The 15,858-nt window shown below is 31.1% G+C and overlaps 1 protein-coding gene across 2 annotated transcripts; it reads left to right on the top strand.

Annotated features, from left to right (window-relative positions):
* The first annotated feature begins 6,212 nt into the window (after nt 1-6,212).
* Nucleotides 6,213-15,858, top strand: LOC110706896 (allantoinase-like). 2 transcript variants are annotated; one of them, XM_021884881.1, is made up of 16 exons: nt 6,213-6,365; nt 12,076-12,169; nt 12,348-12,468; nt 12,718-12,791; nt 12,899-12,975; nt 13,171-13,207; nt 13,292-13,377; nt 13,477-13,536; nt 13,649-13,794; nt 13,963-14,089; nt 14,214-14,369; nt 14,477-14,587; nt 14,693-14,803; nt 14,987-15,085; nt 15,198-15,354; nt 15,504-15,858. In XM_021884881.1, the coding sequence occupies exons 1-15, from the start codon at nt 6,282-6,284 to the stop codon at nt 15,324-15,326; spliced, it is 1,512 nt and encodes a 503-aa protein (XP_021740573.1). In that variant the 5' UTR covers nt 6,213-6,281; the 3' UTR covers nt 15,327-15,354; nt 15,504-15,858. The 2 variants fall into 2 exon arrangements, with proteins under 2 accessions (XP_021740573.1, XP_021740572.1); XM_021884880.1 differs by lacking the exon at nt 6,213-6,365 and adding an exon at nt 10,120-10,280.

Consider the following 15,858-nt stretch of genomic DNA (forward strand, 5'->3'; position numbering starts at 1 on the left):
GCAGTTGGCTGGCGCCTAGCTGGCCCAATTCCCGGCAGGCCGACGCCCATCACCCCTCCCACGCCGGCGACAAATCCTTCCCAGAATCAATTTCCCCAGAACACCCCATCCCAAATTTCCCCCACCCCGACACCACCCTCCAACCAATTCCCCCACCTCGAAAATGGCATTACCTCCCCAAAACAACCCCCCTCCCCTTTTCGTCAGCCCCTAAAACCCTTAACCCCACCCAAAACCACCCCTAAAACCAACCCATTTAGGGTTTTTAAACAACCTAGAAAACAGGTTTGGTTTTTGGGGTAGTTTCGAGTGGGGTTTAGCTAGGGTTTTGGGGGCCGTCGAACAAGGAAGGGGGTCATTTTAGGGAGGGAAGGGACCGGCGAACAGGAGAAGGGTTGTTGCGGTGAACGTTGGTTGTTTTAGAGGGGCGGCTACTGGTGTTGCAAGGTATAACTGGTGGTTTATTGTGTTCGACCCGCTGATCGGATTTGTGCGCTGGATTGGTAGAGGAGCGTGGGGTTTTGTGGGATTTGTGCGTTGTGAAGGCGATTTTGGTTGGGCATCAGCCAGCTGAGTGTAGGGGTCAGGCTGGGCTGGAGGCGGCGGTGTCTAGGCTGGTGGAGGTTTTTTTTAAAAAAATTTAAGTTAATTAATTAAATAATTAAACAAATAATATTAAAAAAACCAATTACAAGGTACCACGTGGCAGAATTAACGTTAATGACTAACAGACTTAACGGAAAGGGCATGTTGTGACATTTTCATGAAAGTGAATGGTATATGGTGAATTTGAAAAATCTCATGGGTACTTGGCGAATAAAGTTAAAATTTAGGGGTATTTGGTGAAAAAACCATTATATTAATCTTTCTTGTAATTTGCAATACATTGTATATGAAGATTAGATGAGATAGAAAAATAATTTACATTTACGGAAATTGAAAAAAAATTGATACCACAATCAAACATCAAACAAATTAGGTATGTGAAACTATAATTTAGGAGAGAAACTTGGTTAATTGAATTTTATAGAGACACTTATACATTGAAGTCAACAATGTAGATTAAAAATAAAAATAAAAATCATTAATAATTGATGAATCACACATAGAATTGGAGGGGAAATTTTAATGTAAGAATGACACGTAGGATAGTTTGAGGGTTGATGATGTCAGCAATGTTTTGTTTTATTGATAATTAACAGATTTTGAGAATGACACGTAAGATATTTTGAGGGTTGATGATGTTATCAATGTTTTATTTTAGTGATAATTAATAGATTTTGAAAAATACAAAGTTTTTTTTTTTCTCTCTTACGGCACATATGTGTATTCCTCAAATTTTTACTCATTCACCAAAAGTTTCCAAACAAAATTTAAAAGAGAAAAAATGTATATTTAATAAATGTGTTGTCAAAATTGCACTTGGGTCAGTTGGTTGTGGCCAAAAAAGAACAAACATAAAATGCTTTAGCAAATTCCATTTCCAAAAGAAAAAAATAAATAAATAAATAAAACAAAAATGGAAAAGAGATTCAACTAGCAAACGTCTCTCATTGGTCATTTGGTCCATTGCATGATGGAGTGTTTTGATTCCTTTCCATTTTTTCCACTCAGTCATGAATCATGATACGCCGTATCCAAAATATTCCAGAGGATTCTAGGCCCATCACAATTTCCACCAATAATAAAATCGTCTGCATAATTTTTTGCATATGATATTGGAAAAATTGGTAATATTAATTTCAAATTTGGGCTATTTACTTTTAATTAATTCTAACTATTGATTTTTTTTTTTAATAATCCCAACTTTTGGGAGCGTTTTCTTCTATTGGGTCATAACCAACCAACAAAAGTCAACGACCTATTATAATATGTTACTTGACACGTGTTAAGTCCTGATTGGTCCAAATCCAAAAAAAATGTACTGAAACTACCCGGCCCCCACCGGAAAACACCCCATGACCCCACCCCCTCCCCTTCCCCGGCCGAAAACCCAACCCCCAGCCTTCCCATAAAACGCCCTTGTCGTCAAGTCGTATTCCGTAGAGAGATTCCGTTAACTCATGTTCATCAAAAAAAATGCCATTAACAATTGTTTCTTCTTCTCTCCCCCTTCCCAAAACTCCTCTTTTCCTCGCTTTCTCCACACCACTTTTCCCTCTAAATTTGCTAAACCACCACAGACCACACCCAACAAATAAAGTAATAAACCCCACATGTCTATCTCTCGATCTCTCCACACCTTTCTGAGTTTCACTATCTCTTTAGTTTTGATTTTGGACCAATCAGGGCATTTTACGGGGTGAGGAAGGGAGGGGGGGGGGGAGTAGTTTTCACGGGTGGAAGAGCTGCGGTTGGCCTTTTGGGGACGAGGGAAGGCTGGGGGCCGGGTAGTTTCAGTTTTTTTAAAAAAAATTTAAATTTTACTAATGAGACTGCGACATGTGGCAATTAAGAAAGAAATTAAAAAATGACCTTTTAATCAAGTCACTGTTCATTTGGCCTGTTAAAATGAAGAGAATGTCTCCCAATGTTAAAAAAAAAAACAAAAGTTGAGATTATTTATAATATATGATATAAAACCAATTTTTCCTATGATATTACTACATATATACTTGTACATGATAAATAACGATACTCGAAGTTATAGGAAATACTATAATCATGTTTAGTTGGCATAAAGAAAATTGTACTCCATCCCATTCGTTCCTAAAATAAAGAAAAAGGTTACGTACTTACGTTTTGATGATTTCTAAATTAAAATCGTGCTCCATCCGTTCTCTTCTCATGGTTACGTTTTTAATTATTTTCTTGATTAAACTAATTATTATTTTTTTACAAATTACCCTCATACATACATACTTTCCATGCAATTATCCCAATTCCCAATCATCAAAATATTTGCAAACTACCAATTAATGCAAGTATTTATATTAACAAAAATATTAACCTACTACCTACTCTTAATGCATATATGAAAAAATATAGTCAATGAAGTATATATGAACAAAATGCAAAATTATTTAATTCTCTATGATACAATTTTTAACAATAGAAAAAATTAAAACAACCTAATTAATCATTAGTCAAGTGGGCTTTTTTCTTATTTTGTTTTTTCAAAAAAAAAAAAAAAAACCATAAAAAACCATAAAAATGTACTGTTCTTCTTATTAATCAAGTGTATGTACAGTAAGTTCTAAAAAAAAAGTGCATGTATATTGTATAGTAGGGCTTTTATTTTAAAAAAAAAACCAGGATCTTATAAAAATTTAAATATGAATACTTCATATGGTTTTCCTTGTACTATGTTATTAAGGCCTTGTTTAGTTCAACTTATTTTTACTTATTTCAGAAAAAATAAGTTTAGATCAGATCAGATCAAGAAAAATAAGTTCAGATCAAATTATCGTTTTATGTGCGTATCGCTAAATATCTTTAATTATGTAATGAATAAAATTATAAAAATTACATATTAATAAAATACACATTAATACGATTCTAACAAAACCCCATTTAATATATTTCTTTTTTTATAGATTATTGTACACATAAGGTCAAAGTTTGGTCAAATCAGACAATCAAATCTGATCAGACCAGATCGAATCAGATTAAATAAGTAAAAATAAGGTAAATTAAATAAGCCATAAGTAAAATGAGAATTAATTAAAACTTGTTGATTTGTACATTTATTTATTTATTTTATTTTTTTACCACAAACATAAGTACTCGTACATAAGATGATGACCCTAGTGCATGGATCAAAAGTCCATGCTAACAAAACATCTAGTCCGTATCTTTTATTTAGATAAGTTAGATGACTTCCCCAGTGCATGGATCAAAAGTCCACACAACTACACAAATTAAACATATTTTCCAGGTTTTAACTTTCAAGAATAATATTATCACCACGTTATGAATTTGGAAGAACCTATATATACTTTTTATTTTTATTAATGTACTTATTTATTACCGAGAAGAATCTATCATATCATATATATATTCTAATTTTTAGTGAAACCAATTTTCTCTAAAATCAAATAGGGTGATATTTTACAAAATTAAATAAGGTAAAAGCTAATGAGCGCCCCCGGGGCGTTAGATAAAAGAATTAAATGTGGAAGTATTAAAGTAAAATTAACATTAATTATACCGATCGACGTGTGATTTTATCATGCATTCCGAATTTAATACTATTTTAAGTAATATATTAAGTAGTTATCTAACGTCCCGGGACACTTGTTAGCAAGATCCATAATAAGTACTTTGTAGAATATTATCCAAAGAATAATATTGTTAAGAGATTTGAATACCCGGCCAATTGAAGAGGTACTATAGAATGAAAATAGCAAACAATAGAAGAATTGATTGAAAAAAATATAAAACAAAATAAACCTTCTCATCAATCCAAGTTAAATATGTACATCATATTATATATTTAGTCAAATATAAATATAATTAAAAGATACGGAGTAGCTAGGAAAATTGGATTATACATAGTTAATTAAATTAAATGGAGTACTATTTACTAATTTTTTTTTTTGAAGAACTTTTTATTAATTTCTTGAACATATATAATAATATTAATAATTCTGAAATCTTCCAAATCTATAAACAAAATTAGTGATAATAGAGAACACTATTAATGTTACAATCTTATCCAATATGAAGTTCATTTATACTTTGATCCACGTATAAGGATTAGAATGATGACCACTATCCACTTGTTTTTTTAGCTCAATTAATTTGACTGAAGGAGAATTAAAAACAGTTTTGATTGTACGAGAATTTAACATTTGTATTATTCTCGATTTTTTTTTTTTTTTGTATTATTCTAAGATATGCATACTTCCTGCATTTTTCTCAATTGCAACGTGCCATATTAAAAATAATTATATATACACGGGTGTATGGTGCACCCAAGGGTAGTTTTTGCATTTGATGGTGATTAAATGAGCAATAATCATCAAAATGAGCAAACAAGCAATGTCATAAAATACGCCGTGCACCAAGGCGTATATAACAACTTCTTGTGTAATACAAGTATTTTACAAAAAAAATTAGAGAATACGGGTGCAAACGAACAAATTTATTACTATATTATATTTCTTAAAGATAAGCTAACTTAGCTTGTAACAAGTTGCTGTTTAAATTTCCTAAAAAAAAAAAAAAAAAAAGAAAAAGGTGTTGTTTAGATTTTGAACTAAGAATACTTTACATTTTCAACCTAGAGAAATTCAACCTCAAAGAAATTCAACCGCAAGTTTATATCAAAAAGCATACGAAAATAATATGCAAGATTGTAACTTTCTAGATCATAAGAATGTAAATTGTATTTATATGATTCATATATACTACTATTTACAAGTATTAAATTAGATTGCACGCTGTATAAGAATGTAAATAATTATCAAATTGTAATGCTCTTAATTTTTTTTATTCTCAATCATATGCGTACAAATTGATAAAAGAGAACCAATTATTTGGGACTTTAACCAAAATCATAGGCTTTTGGTTGATTTGATCATGTGACATAACCGTCATAGCATCAATAGATAGCTAGATAAGAAGATCATGAATTCAATTCTCACCCACCTTTATTTTCCAAATTAAATTAAAATATTCAATGCTAGGTATAAACGTATGATTATTTATTTTTATTTTTTTTACAATATGTATTTGGTGTCAAGTGCTCCTTTTGTTTTGTTTTTTGTTTGTTTGTGTAATTACATAATTTTTAATGTAATATTGTATTTAAAAATCCTAAAACGAGACAAATCTAACTGGATCGATCTCATATAATATTTCAAATTAGATAATAATAAAATAATAACAATTGGGTGGAGTAAAATGTAAAGAGTATTGCATTTATAATGTGCAAAAAGTGAAATGGCACCAATAAAAGAATCCAATGGAGTATCACTAGAAATTTAGAAAAACATAGTAAAAAGACTAAAAACACTACTCCATATACTATACGAATAATTTTATATGTAAAAAAATGTGTGTGTTTTTTTTAAATGGATATATTTATTATTATAGTAACCTAATTTATAGTCAAGTGGGCTTTATTTAAAAGGAAAAATAAAAAACCTTAATAATATTGTATTAGCCAAGTGGTTGTCTAGTGTATATATGTAGGGCTATCTTTCTCATTCTTTAATAATTATGATCTTGTGCATAAATATATCATCATTATTATGATTCAATAACATTCATTCATTCATTCATTCATTATTCATTTAGAGAGAAAAAGAGTGAGTTTGAAAGAGAGAGAGAGAATAATGGAGTTTCATAAACGAAGCTTACTCTCTTTGCTTCCTGTTATTGCTTCCATTCTCTTCTTCTTTCTTAAGTTCTCTATTAAGGTTTGTTCTTTTTTTCCCTTTCCTTATATTTTTTCTTTTTTAGAATTTTTTTTTCTACATATTGCATGTTTCTCTTTGAAAAAGTTATCATCTACCCCTCAAATTCCCCAATAATTGCACCGTCTAGTTACCGGAGAAAATCAATCACGACTTATTCCATTTGTATTACATCCTTGCATTATGGTTGAAAGATTATTATTATAATTGTTATTATTATTATTATCATCGTGACTGTTTTTACAGTAAAATAAAAGTTGAAATGTTATATTATTTTATAGGTTACTATGAACTTATGGAGTACATATGTATTTTTTCTCGTACTCGTAATAATGTTGTTATTGGTTAAGTGAATTGAATCTTGAAAATTGATTTGGTCTTTTATTTTTTGCTATAATACATTTGACGGAACATATTTTGATAAGTTAGATAATGACTTGAGCGCGTGGATCAAAATTCTAAACAAGCATATTTTCCAGATTCCTAGCATATACGAATAGTAATTCATATTATATTATATGCATAATTTCAATGTTTGCAATATTTGATTTTCTCTAATCAAATAGGGTTATTTTTAAAAGAAAAAGAAGGGTACATGCACCTTATTTGTCAGTTGGATTTATATTTGCTAAGGCAGATATTCCAATGAACAATAATAGTTTACTAAAAAAAAAAAAGAAAAAAACAAACAATAATATCTTTTAAAATAGGAAAATATTATCAATTTAGCTAATTTTTCGAACTTGATATATTTGCGAAATCTTCCAAATATGTAAACAAAATTAACTCGATTTTAATTCAATCTTATCTTATGCGAAGTATTAAGTAGACAGTGATAATTCACGGCTTCAATCTTATCTAATTTGAAGATTAATTTTGTTACACGAATTATATTATCATGATGACCACTATCTACAATATAATGATATATCCACACTTATTTTTATTTTTATTTTTTGCTCAGTTTATTGGTAGGATAGAGATCCAAAACAAGAATTAAAAATTAGTTTTGATTGAGTGTAATCTAATTGAGAGTGAATTAAGCTATTCATCATATATATATATATATACTCGTTTATATATTTTCTCCCTACTTTTTTTGATTACAATAAAATAAAAATAAAATGAGAGAATATGAAGTACAAACGAACTACTTCAGTAAAATTATTTTTACTGACTCGTAGCAAACTAACAATCTAGTGCCTGTTGTCAAAAAAAAAAAAAAAAAAAAAAAAAACAATCTAGTGCCTTAGATTTTAAACCACCTAAATAACCTTACATTTCTAATCTCTTATAAATTAAAGTAAATTAATTAAAAATTTACCAAAAGCATGTACAAATGTGAGAAATAATATACTCATACAAGATCGCAACATTTTTTTTCCGAGGGAAAAGATCGTGACATTTTAAATTTTAAGGATTATATTTAGTTATAAGAATATGTAATCTTCCTAATTTCTATGATTCTCAATTTAAACCCATAGGCAAATGAAAGGGCTGAATTCCATACTTTACGTAATCCTTAGTTAATTTGAAGTATATTAGTAAGGCTATGTTCAGTTCAAATTGTTTTTACTTATTTGATTTCAAACTTACGGAGTATTTTTTAATTTCAATCTGAATATTTAGTGATATTATCTCTATAGTATAAGGAAATAAAAATATCAAATGGGGCCTTATAAGATTTGAATTAATGTTTATTGTTTATTTTTTTTCTATTCATCACAAAAAATTAAAGATATTTAATGATAAAAATTACAAATAAAATGATATAGTATAATTTAAACTTTTTTATTTTTTATTTTTTATGTGAAATAAGACATAAGTAATATGGAAAAGATCTTGTTGAAATAAAGTGAGCTAATATAATGTAACACATATTTCGTGAATATAAAAAGTTGCAGAGTAGTATTTTGTTTATGCTTTTACATGCATATAGAGTATAGACTAATTTTTTCAATTCAAACCAATTGGTCTTCATAAAGTCTTGGGAACGAACTATGGTGTAGAAAATTTTTCAATGGTTGAAAAATACAGGTTTGAAATCAATTTGCATAGATAACTTTTAAATGTTATTGTGTGTTTATGAAAATACTGTTTTATGTTAAAATCTATAACTAATAATAAAGCAGCAATTGTTGATGTCATCTTTTCCCAAATATGTACACGTGATGCTATTTCATGAAAAATTTTCCCGCTCAAATATTAAGCCCATCTATCTATATACGAAACTATATGCGAGTTTTTTTTGGAGGGAATTTTCCCTCCTAAACTCTTTTTTTTTTTATTTATTTTTCATTTAGATTTTTATTATTATTATTATGATGGACTTTTAGATCAAATTTTTCATGAGATTTCTATATTTAATTTCAATTACCGAGCATGACTCGGTATTATCTAGTTTCGTAACTATAATAATAACCTAACTCTTCCCTTAAATCCCTCATACAAATAATATTCAAGATTTTTAATATAGATTTGTTTAGCTATTTGTTTTTCATTTATCTATCTATGTCTTCAAAGGGAGTACATTGCAAATTATAATAATTGATAATAAAAATCCGAAATAATAATTATACACAATTTTCTACTACCACTTTTTTTTATTTTATAGGAGTATTTTTTAAAAGTGTTAAATCGCTGACCAGAAGTATGGGGCCTATTTTATGCATGGTGGGTTGGTGTGGGTCGTGTATGGCCGGTGAGTGCTGATTGTGGTGGGCATCTTGCAGACTACCCCTTGGCTTTTAGCTAGCTAATTAATCAATATTTTTCAAAATAATATCTTTGCCATTTCATAATTATATCATTTTTAGAAAATTATACGACTAGTTGCAAGGCCTTTAGTATTTTTCAGGCTGATTACATATACAGTATTGAGTATTACTTTAATAATTTTGATTATTTTAGAAAAAGCTATCATATAAGATAAATTTATCTTAATTTGTAGTAATTCATATAGTACATTTTAATCTATCAACTTTTGATGATATATAATTTTTGACGATAAAATACTTGTCTATTAATAGTTAAAATTTAATACATAGTATATATTAATATTATTATGTGTAAAAACTAAAAAGGTTGCGACTACACAAAACAAAAATACCTTATACTTGTGTTTTATTTACAGTATTAACTAAAAAAACAAAGGTGCATGCAAATAAGTGTGAATGACAGCACGAGCATGTCTAGAATCCACTTGCCGTGAACACCAAAAAGAATAAGAACAAAGAATCTTTTACATATCTCCTAAATTAAATAATAGACTATTCGTATTTATAAAGTAAACAACAAATTTGGAAAGTAAAGATCCAACTTGCAAACGTCTCTAATTGGTCCCTTACATCACGGAGCATTTTGATTCCTTTCCTTTTTTCCATTATAATATCCCAAGGATTCCCGGATCCCCACCTTCTACTCGAAATATTTCTCATACAACGATTTATACTCCTATTTACTTGTATAATAATACTAACACGTAAAAAATACGTGTTTTTAATTGATCGAGATGAAAAGTATCTCAAATTAACTAATTAACTAATAACAATATACTAGTACGAGATAATAAGATATTTAGATATACTATAATTGCATAAAATAGAAGGCTAAGGACTTCCGCAGTCACGATATATTAAAATAATAAAGTATAGTATAAAAAAGGACCTAATCTTTTTAAGTCAAGTGGTTGTCCCCCTCTAGTGCGTAGGTCTAAGTATCTTTGTTTTGTGTATAAATATTTATTCGATTTATATCATACGTTGATTCATTATATTTTTTAGAGAGAGGTGAGAGAGAGTGTGAGTGAAAAAAAAGAAGAGAAGAGAGAAAATAATGGAGTTTCAAAAACGGAGCTTCTTCTCTTTACTTCCTGTTATTGCTTCCATTCTTCTTTTCTTTCTTAAGTTCTCTCTCAAGGTTTGTTCTTTTATTCCCCATTTTTTTAATTATTTTTTTGACCTTTCTTTTATCACATTTTCTCTTATGTTTATGATACGAGAGGATTCTCTCTGGTTACTCGATTTAGTTATTCTCAAACCGATGATACTTTACTAAATTGTTCATTTGTCTTGTTATTGGAGAAAATCTTTTTTTATTTACATATGTATAATCTTTGATTTTGCCTTTTTTTATTTTATTTTTCTTGGTGCAAAGGTTGAGGGGATACTATTTCTTGGTGGGGTAAGTTAGAATCATAAAGTCTAGGGTTTCATGTTCTTATATTGGCTTAGAATCATAAATTCTAGGGCTTCATTTTGATTCTATTGGTTTATTATTTTGATTAATAATTTAATTAATAAAAGCGAGCATGCAGGGTTTATATCGGGTTGTTATTATAGTTAGTTGTTTTCGAAAGGTATTCTCAAATATAAACACATTTGTAGGAAAAAAATTCGAGATTCCAGAGTGATAGATTCAACAATAATATGCTGTGTGGACGCTATTTTAACCTCGTGGCATAACAACTAAGTAGAGGGTAAAATTAGGTTTTGTTGAGTCAATGTCACCCTAAAATACCTCATCAAAATTATTGTCTGAGTGTTATACAATGCAAGTTGCAAAGTGTTTGGAGAAGTCTGAGTTCTTGTTAACCGCACAAAAATAGTACGGAGTACTAGTAAAAAAAAATTAAAAAAAATCTACTGCACTTCATAAAAATTTATTAATAGAAAAAGCACTAACAACCAAATTCATGCACATGAATAGTATGCTCAAATATTACGGCACTACTCAAACTTTTTCAAATGTCTAATTCGTATCCAATTAGAATCTTAAACTGTAGTGGTAGTTGGATTCAATTTTCAATTGATTCTTTTTTCACTTTATATTATCCTGTGTTTCAATTTGTAATTTACAATCCTTCTTTAATAACATATATACGGTCGAACTTATAATTCTTCCGTTTATAAAAGATTTTCATATTTTCTGTTTTTGTGTTTTGTTCGTAAGAAATTACTTCAATATCTGTCTACTCCGTACTTATCGACGTAATACTACTATGATAAGGTAATACTATTATATGGGAAATGAGACGGTGTGTTTTTAAAGGACAGATCAAGTAATTTATTCATATGAGTTGTTAGCCTACACGTTTCAAATGAGCTGTATAAATCAAGGGCAGACCAGAAGTTTAGTAGCTGTACGTTTGATCTAAGTTGGTCCCATTTTCATCAAAATCTTCAACACTATTGATGGTTGCAACATAAAGAAATAATGAATCACAATAACTTTAGCACCATTATGTTGATGTGATAGGAGTATCTCATCTTAACCAATTCTATCATTCTAAGGTTGTACGTAGTATGTAGCATATGGAACATAAAAAAAATCATGTTAACTGACCTTCCATGGCCTAAAGTCATTTTAGTATCCCTCTTCCTTTCGAGCAGAATATCAAGGGTCGAGTTGTAGCAAGCTCATTTTGGGGTATTACCTTTAACTCTGTAGTTGACTAGTTCTCAGACTTGTACTCGACCCTTAACAATAGGGTAAGGGGGTAATATCCCATAATGAGCGTGCTAAAATTCGAGCACAGTATTGGTATACTTCAAGAGATGTTTAAATTATGAGACTACATTATGCATTAACTTATACTGTTATAATTGCGCATAGTAAAAAAAAAGCTTAAAATTGTGTTAGTACCTTTACTATACTTTAATTTAATCGTACGCATGAACAATCAATAACTTAGAATAATTTGATGATGTTGCAGACTGCTCCAAGTGGATGTAGCCTTCTACATGACAACCATTACTGGATATCTAGCAAGCGGATTGTAACGCAGGACGGTGTCATTTCTGGTGCAGGTTTGTCTATAACTCTAATAGTTTTTTTCCGTTGAAGATGGTTTTTAGTTTACCTTGATTGAATTTGACAAGATCATACGCAAGAGTTGAAGAAAGAAGTTAAGAAACCTCGTCGCTAATTAAACTTTTCCCATACTACCAATTAATCATATTTCTTCGATGCGCACAATTTAAACAGTTGAGATAAAAGATGGCAAAGTCTTTAGCCTTGTTAAAGAAGAAGATTGGCATGGATATATCAGGAAGGGTCAAATAGTTGATTTTGGGGAGGCTGTTGTCATGCCGGGCCTAATTGATGTGTAAGATATCTACCCGAGAGACCTGAATTGCATTGCATTTGCATCATTTTTACTTAATAACGAACCAACATAAGTTGAATCCTTTCGTGTTATCTTGTGCTTCATAGATGAATATAAGTTATTTCTTGTTCCTTTCATCTCAAGGAGCAAGTGCAATCAGTGCTAGACTAAGACTTTCTTGATTAGTTTATCTCAATGAAATGTTTTATTCCTCTATTTTCAACAACTTATTTGTTTTCCTGACTCCAGGCACGCGCATTTAGATGATCCTGGAAGAGAGGAGTGGGAAGGATTTCCTTCTGGTACCAGAGCTGCTGCTGCTGGTACTTCAATCTTTCCCCTGTGTTTTGTGATTGCAATTCCCTTTCATCTGCATGCTACACTATGCTGGTTGTTAAGCATATATCGAAACTGAATAATATTTTGACAGGTGGGATAACGACCCTGATAGACATGCCTTTGAACAGTGAACCTTCAACAATTTCAGAGGAAACTCTTAAGCTTAAGGTAATGATTTATGCAAAACTTGTCATTTTGTTATTTGACCAAAGTTATAAACATGTTGCTAATTAGTCCTTGTCTAAGCCTGTAAGGTATTACTACGTAACTGTAGTAGCATTCATTGCATATCCGTTACATATACTAGCCGTCTGTGTAAAAAGCTAAAAACCTAATATGAAACTTTATCTGTGTGTTGAACAGATCAATGCTGCAAAGAACAGAATTTTTGTTGATGTTGGTAAGCTCCGGAAGTCATGTTTAATTTTATTTCCCTTGTGTGTTTGTGTCAAATAGAGTTTTTAACTTGGGATCATTGCTATAGGTTTCTGGGGTGGTCTAGTGCCTGATAATGCCCTCAATGCCACTGCTTTAGAACGTTTCCTTAGAGCTGGTGTTCTTGGTTTAAAGGTAAGAATGTCATTGTTATTCTTTTGTTTGCTCCTGAGTTTTGCATTAGATTTTGGAGATCGAAGTACCACAATCATTTACTGACACTTTCTCCTACAGTCTTTCATGTGTCCATCAGGAATCAATGACTTCCCCATGACAAACATTACCCATATTAAGGTGATTGTTATCTTCCTTAGTAATCTTCTCTGTTCTGATTTTCCTCTGCTTGGATACCATTATGCTTCTTCTACGTTTGCATTAACGTTGAATCTGTATATTGGTTCTGTAGGAAGGACTGTCTGTTTTGGCTAAATTCAAAAGACCGTTGCTTGTACATGCAGAAGTTCAACAAGATTTTGCAGACAAGTCAGTGAAGGACGATAAGAAAGATGCTCGATTATATTCAACCTACCTTGAGACAAGACCCCCGTCAATGTAAGTTACTCCGTATGTCTTAGCTTATTATGCTAAAGAATGCAGATTTTTGAGCCTAAAATACATAGATGACCCCTCATGCAAGGAGTGTTACTGTTTCTTAACTAGTCTATAGATTGGATGTTGCTCGTGCTCTTATTGAACTGTCATTACTCTTTACTATGCTAGGGAGGAGGCAGCTATTAGAAATCTTTTGACAGTAAGCGAAAACACAAGAGCTGGTGGTCCTGCAGAAGGAGCTCATCTTCATATTGTCCATCTTTCTGATGCTCAATCTTCTTTAAACCTTTTGAAGGTATATATTACCATTTTTCACAATCCTTGTGAATGTGTAAAAATGATTAATGTTTTAGTTATCCTGCAACATAATACAATGCCTGTTAGTAGTTTCCTGTGTTTTTAAAATTCTTTTGTTGCAGAATGCAAAGGCTAGAGGTGACAGCATAAGCATAGAAACATGTCCTCATTACCTGTCATTTTCCGCGGATGAGATTCCTGATGGAGATACACGATTTAAGTGTGCTCCTCCTATCCGAGATGCTGAAAACAAAGAAAAATTGTGGGAGGCTTTGAGGGTATTTTTCTGAACCAACATACATATTTATATATGCATTAGGTTTTGATGACTTGTTTCAAATTACAATCAATGAATTGGATTTTCTTGATTTTTCTGCTATATTAGGGTGGAGATATCGATATGCTGAGTTCTGACCATTCACCAGCACTCCCAGACCTTAAACTTCTACAGCAGGGTGATTTCTTGAAGGCATGGGGTGGAATATCATCTTTGCAGGTCTGTCCATTCTAAATTATGAAGTATCGCGCTATTATCATTATTATTATCTCAGTATCCTGACTTGTTCATTCAGCTAAAACAATCTCCTTCAATTATGTGCAGTATGTCCTTCCTGCAACATGGACTTCTGGTCGTAAATATGGAGTAACATTTGAACAAATAGCTTCATGGTGGAGCGAGAAACCAGCCAAACTTGCTGGCCTACCTTTAAAGGTGCAGTAACAAAAGTTTAATATAATGGTTATCCAAGTTTATTTTTAACTGTATTGATTTTAATCAGCTCCTTTAACCTATGATAAGCATTTTCCAGGTGAAAAGAACGAAGTTTAGGACTAATGCATGAATTCAGACACAAACTCAAACATTAATCTAACCTGAGCTTATGAACATGTGCAGGGGTCTATTGCAGTTGGGAATTACGCAGATATAGTTGCATGGGAACCCGAAACAGATTTTGATCTTGACCAAAATCATCCTTCATACTTCAAGCATCCTGTAAGTTACTACATTTAACAACTGTAGAATGAAACACTTAAAATTGTGCTATATGCTTTTTATCAACTTGTCTCCCCAATTTTAATTAATTCATTGATTTCATATATTATAGAGCATCTCAGCTTACGTGGGAAGAAAACTTTCTGGTAAAGTATTGGCAACATTTGTTAGGGGAAATCTCGTGTACAAGGAAGGAAAACATGCTCCTGCAGCCTGTGGAAACCGTCTTTTAGCAAAATAGCCGCGGCTGGATGCCTGGATTATTTAAGGTAATTTGCTAATCTGTTTTTTTGCTGATAGACCACTTGTTTTCCTAATCTTTGCCTTAGAAATCTGAATGCTATTAACCCTTTTCTTTGCCTCAGAAATCTGAATGCTATCAACTAAATCTAACTCTTGTTCTTGTCTTTTATTTCAGGTGGCCGGGCACAAATTGTGTAGATGATTGCTTGTTGTACAGTTGAAGATGACTGAAAATCAGCAGACCAAAATGTACATAGTATTTAAGCGTACAGCATCTTCACCGAGGAATTCTATTCTTGGAGATTCAATGTTGGAATTCGATGTAGGTATACCGCGAAGTTTTCGTGGGTTTGATAATGTCAACAAAAGTTTTGGTTGCAGAACTGGGATATTGTACAAAATTGAACTGCAATTACCAACCTTTTCGTGCATTGTGTTTTTCAATGAATGAACTATAGGGAGAAACACAAGGTTAATATGACAAACTGTCAACGATTAAAAGGGAATAACATGAATTGTTCTTGTTGCAA

The sequence above is a fragment of the Chenopodium quinoa genome, unplaced genomic scaffold, assembly GCF_001683475.1.
Source record: "Chenopodium quinoa cultivar QQ74 unplaced genomic scaffold, ASM168347v1, whole genome shotgun sequence".
Taxonomy (NCBI): Eukaryota; Viridiplantae; Streptophyta; class Magnoliopsida; order Caryophyllales; family Amaranthaceae; genus Chenopodium; species Chenopodium quinoa.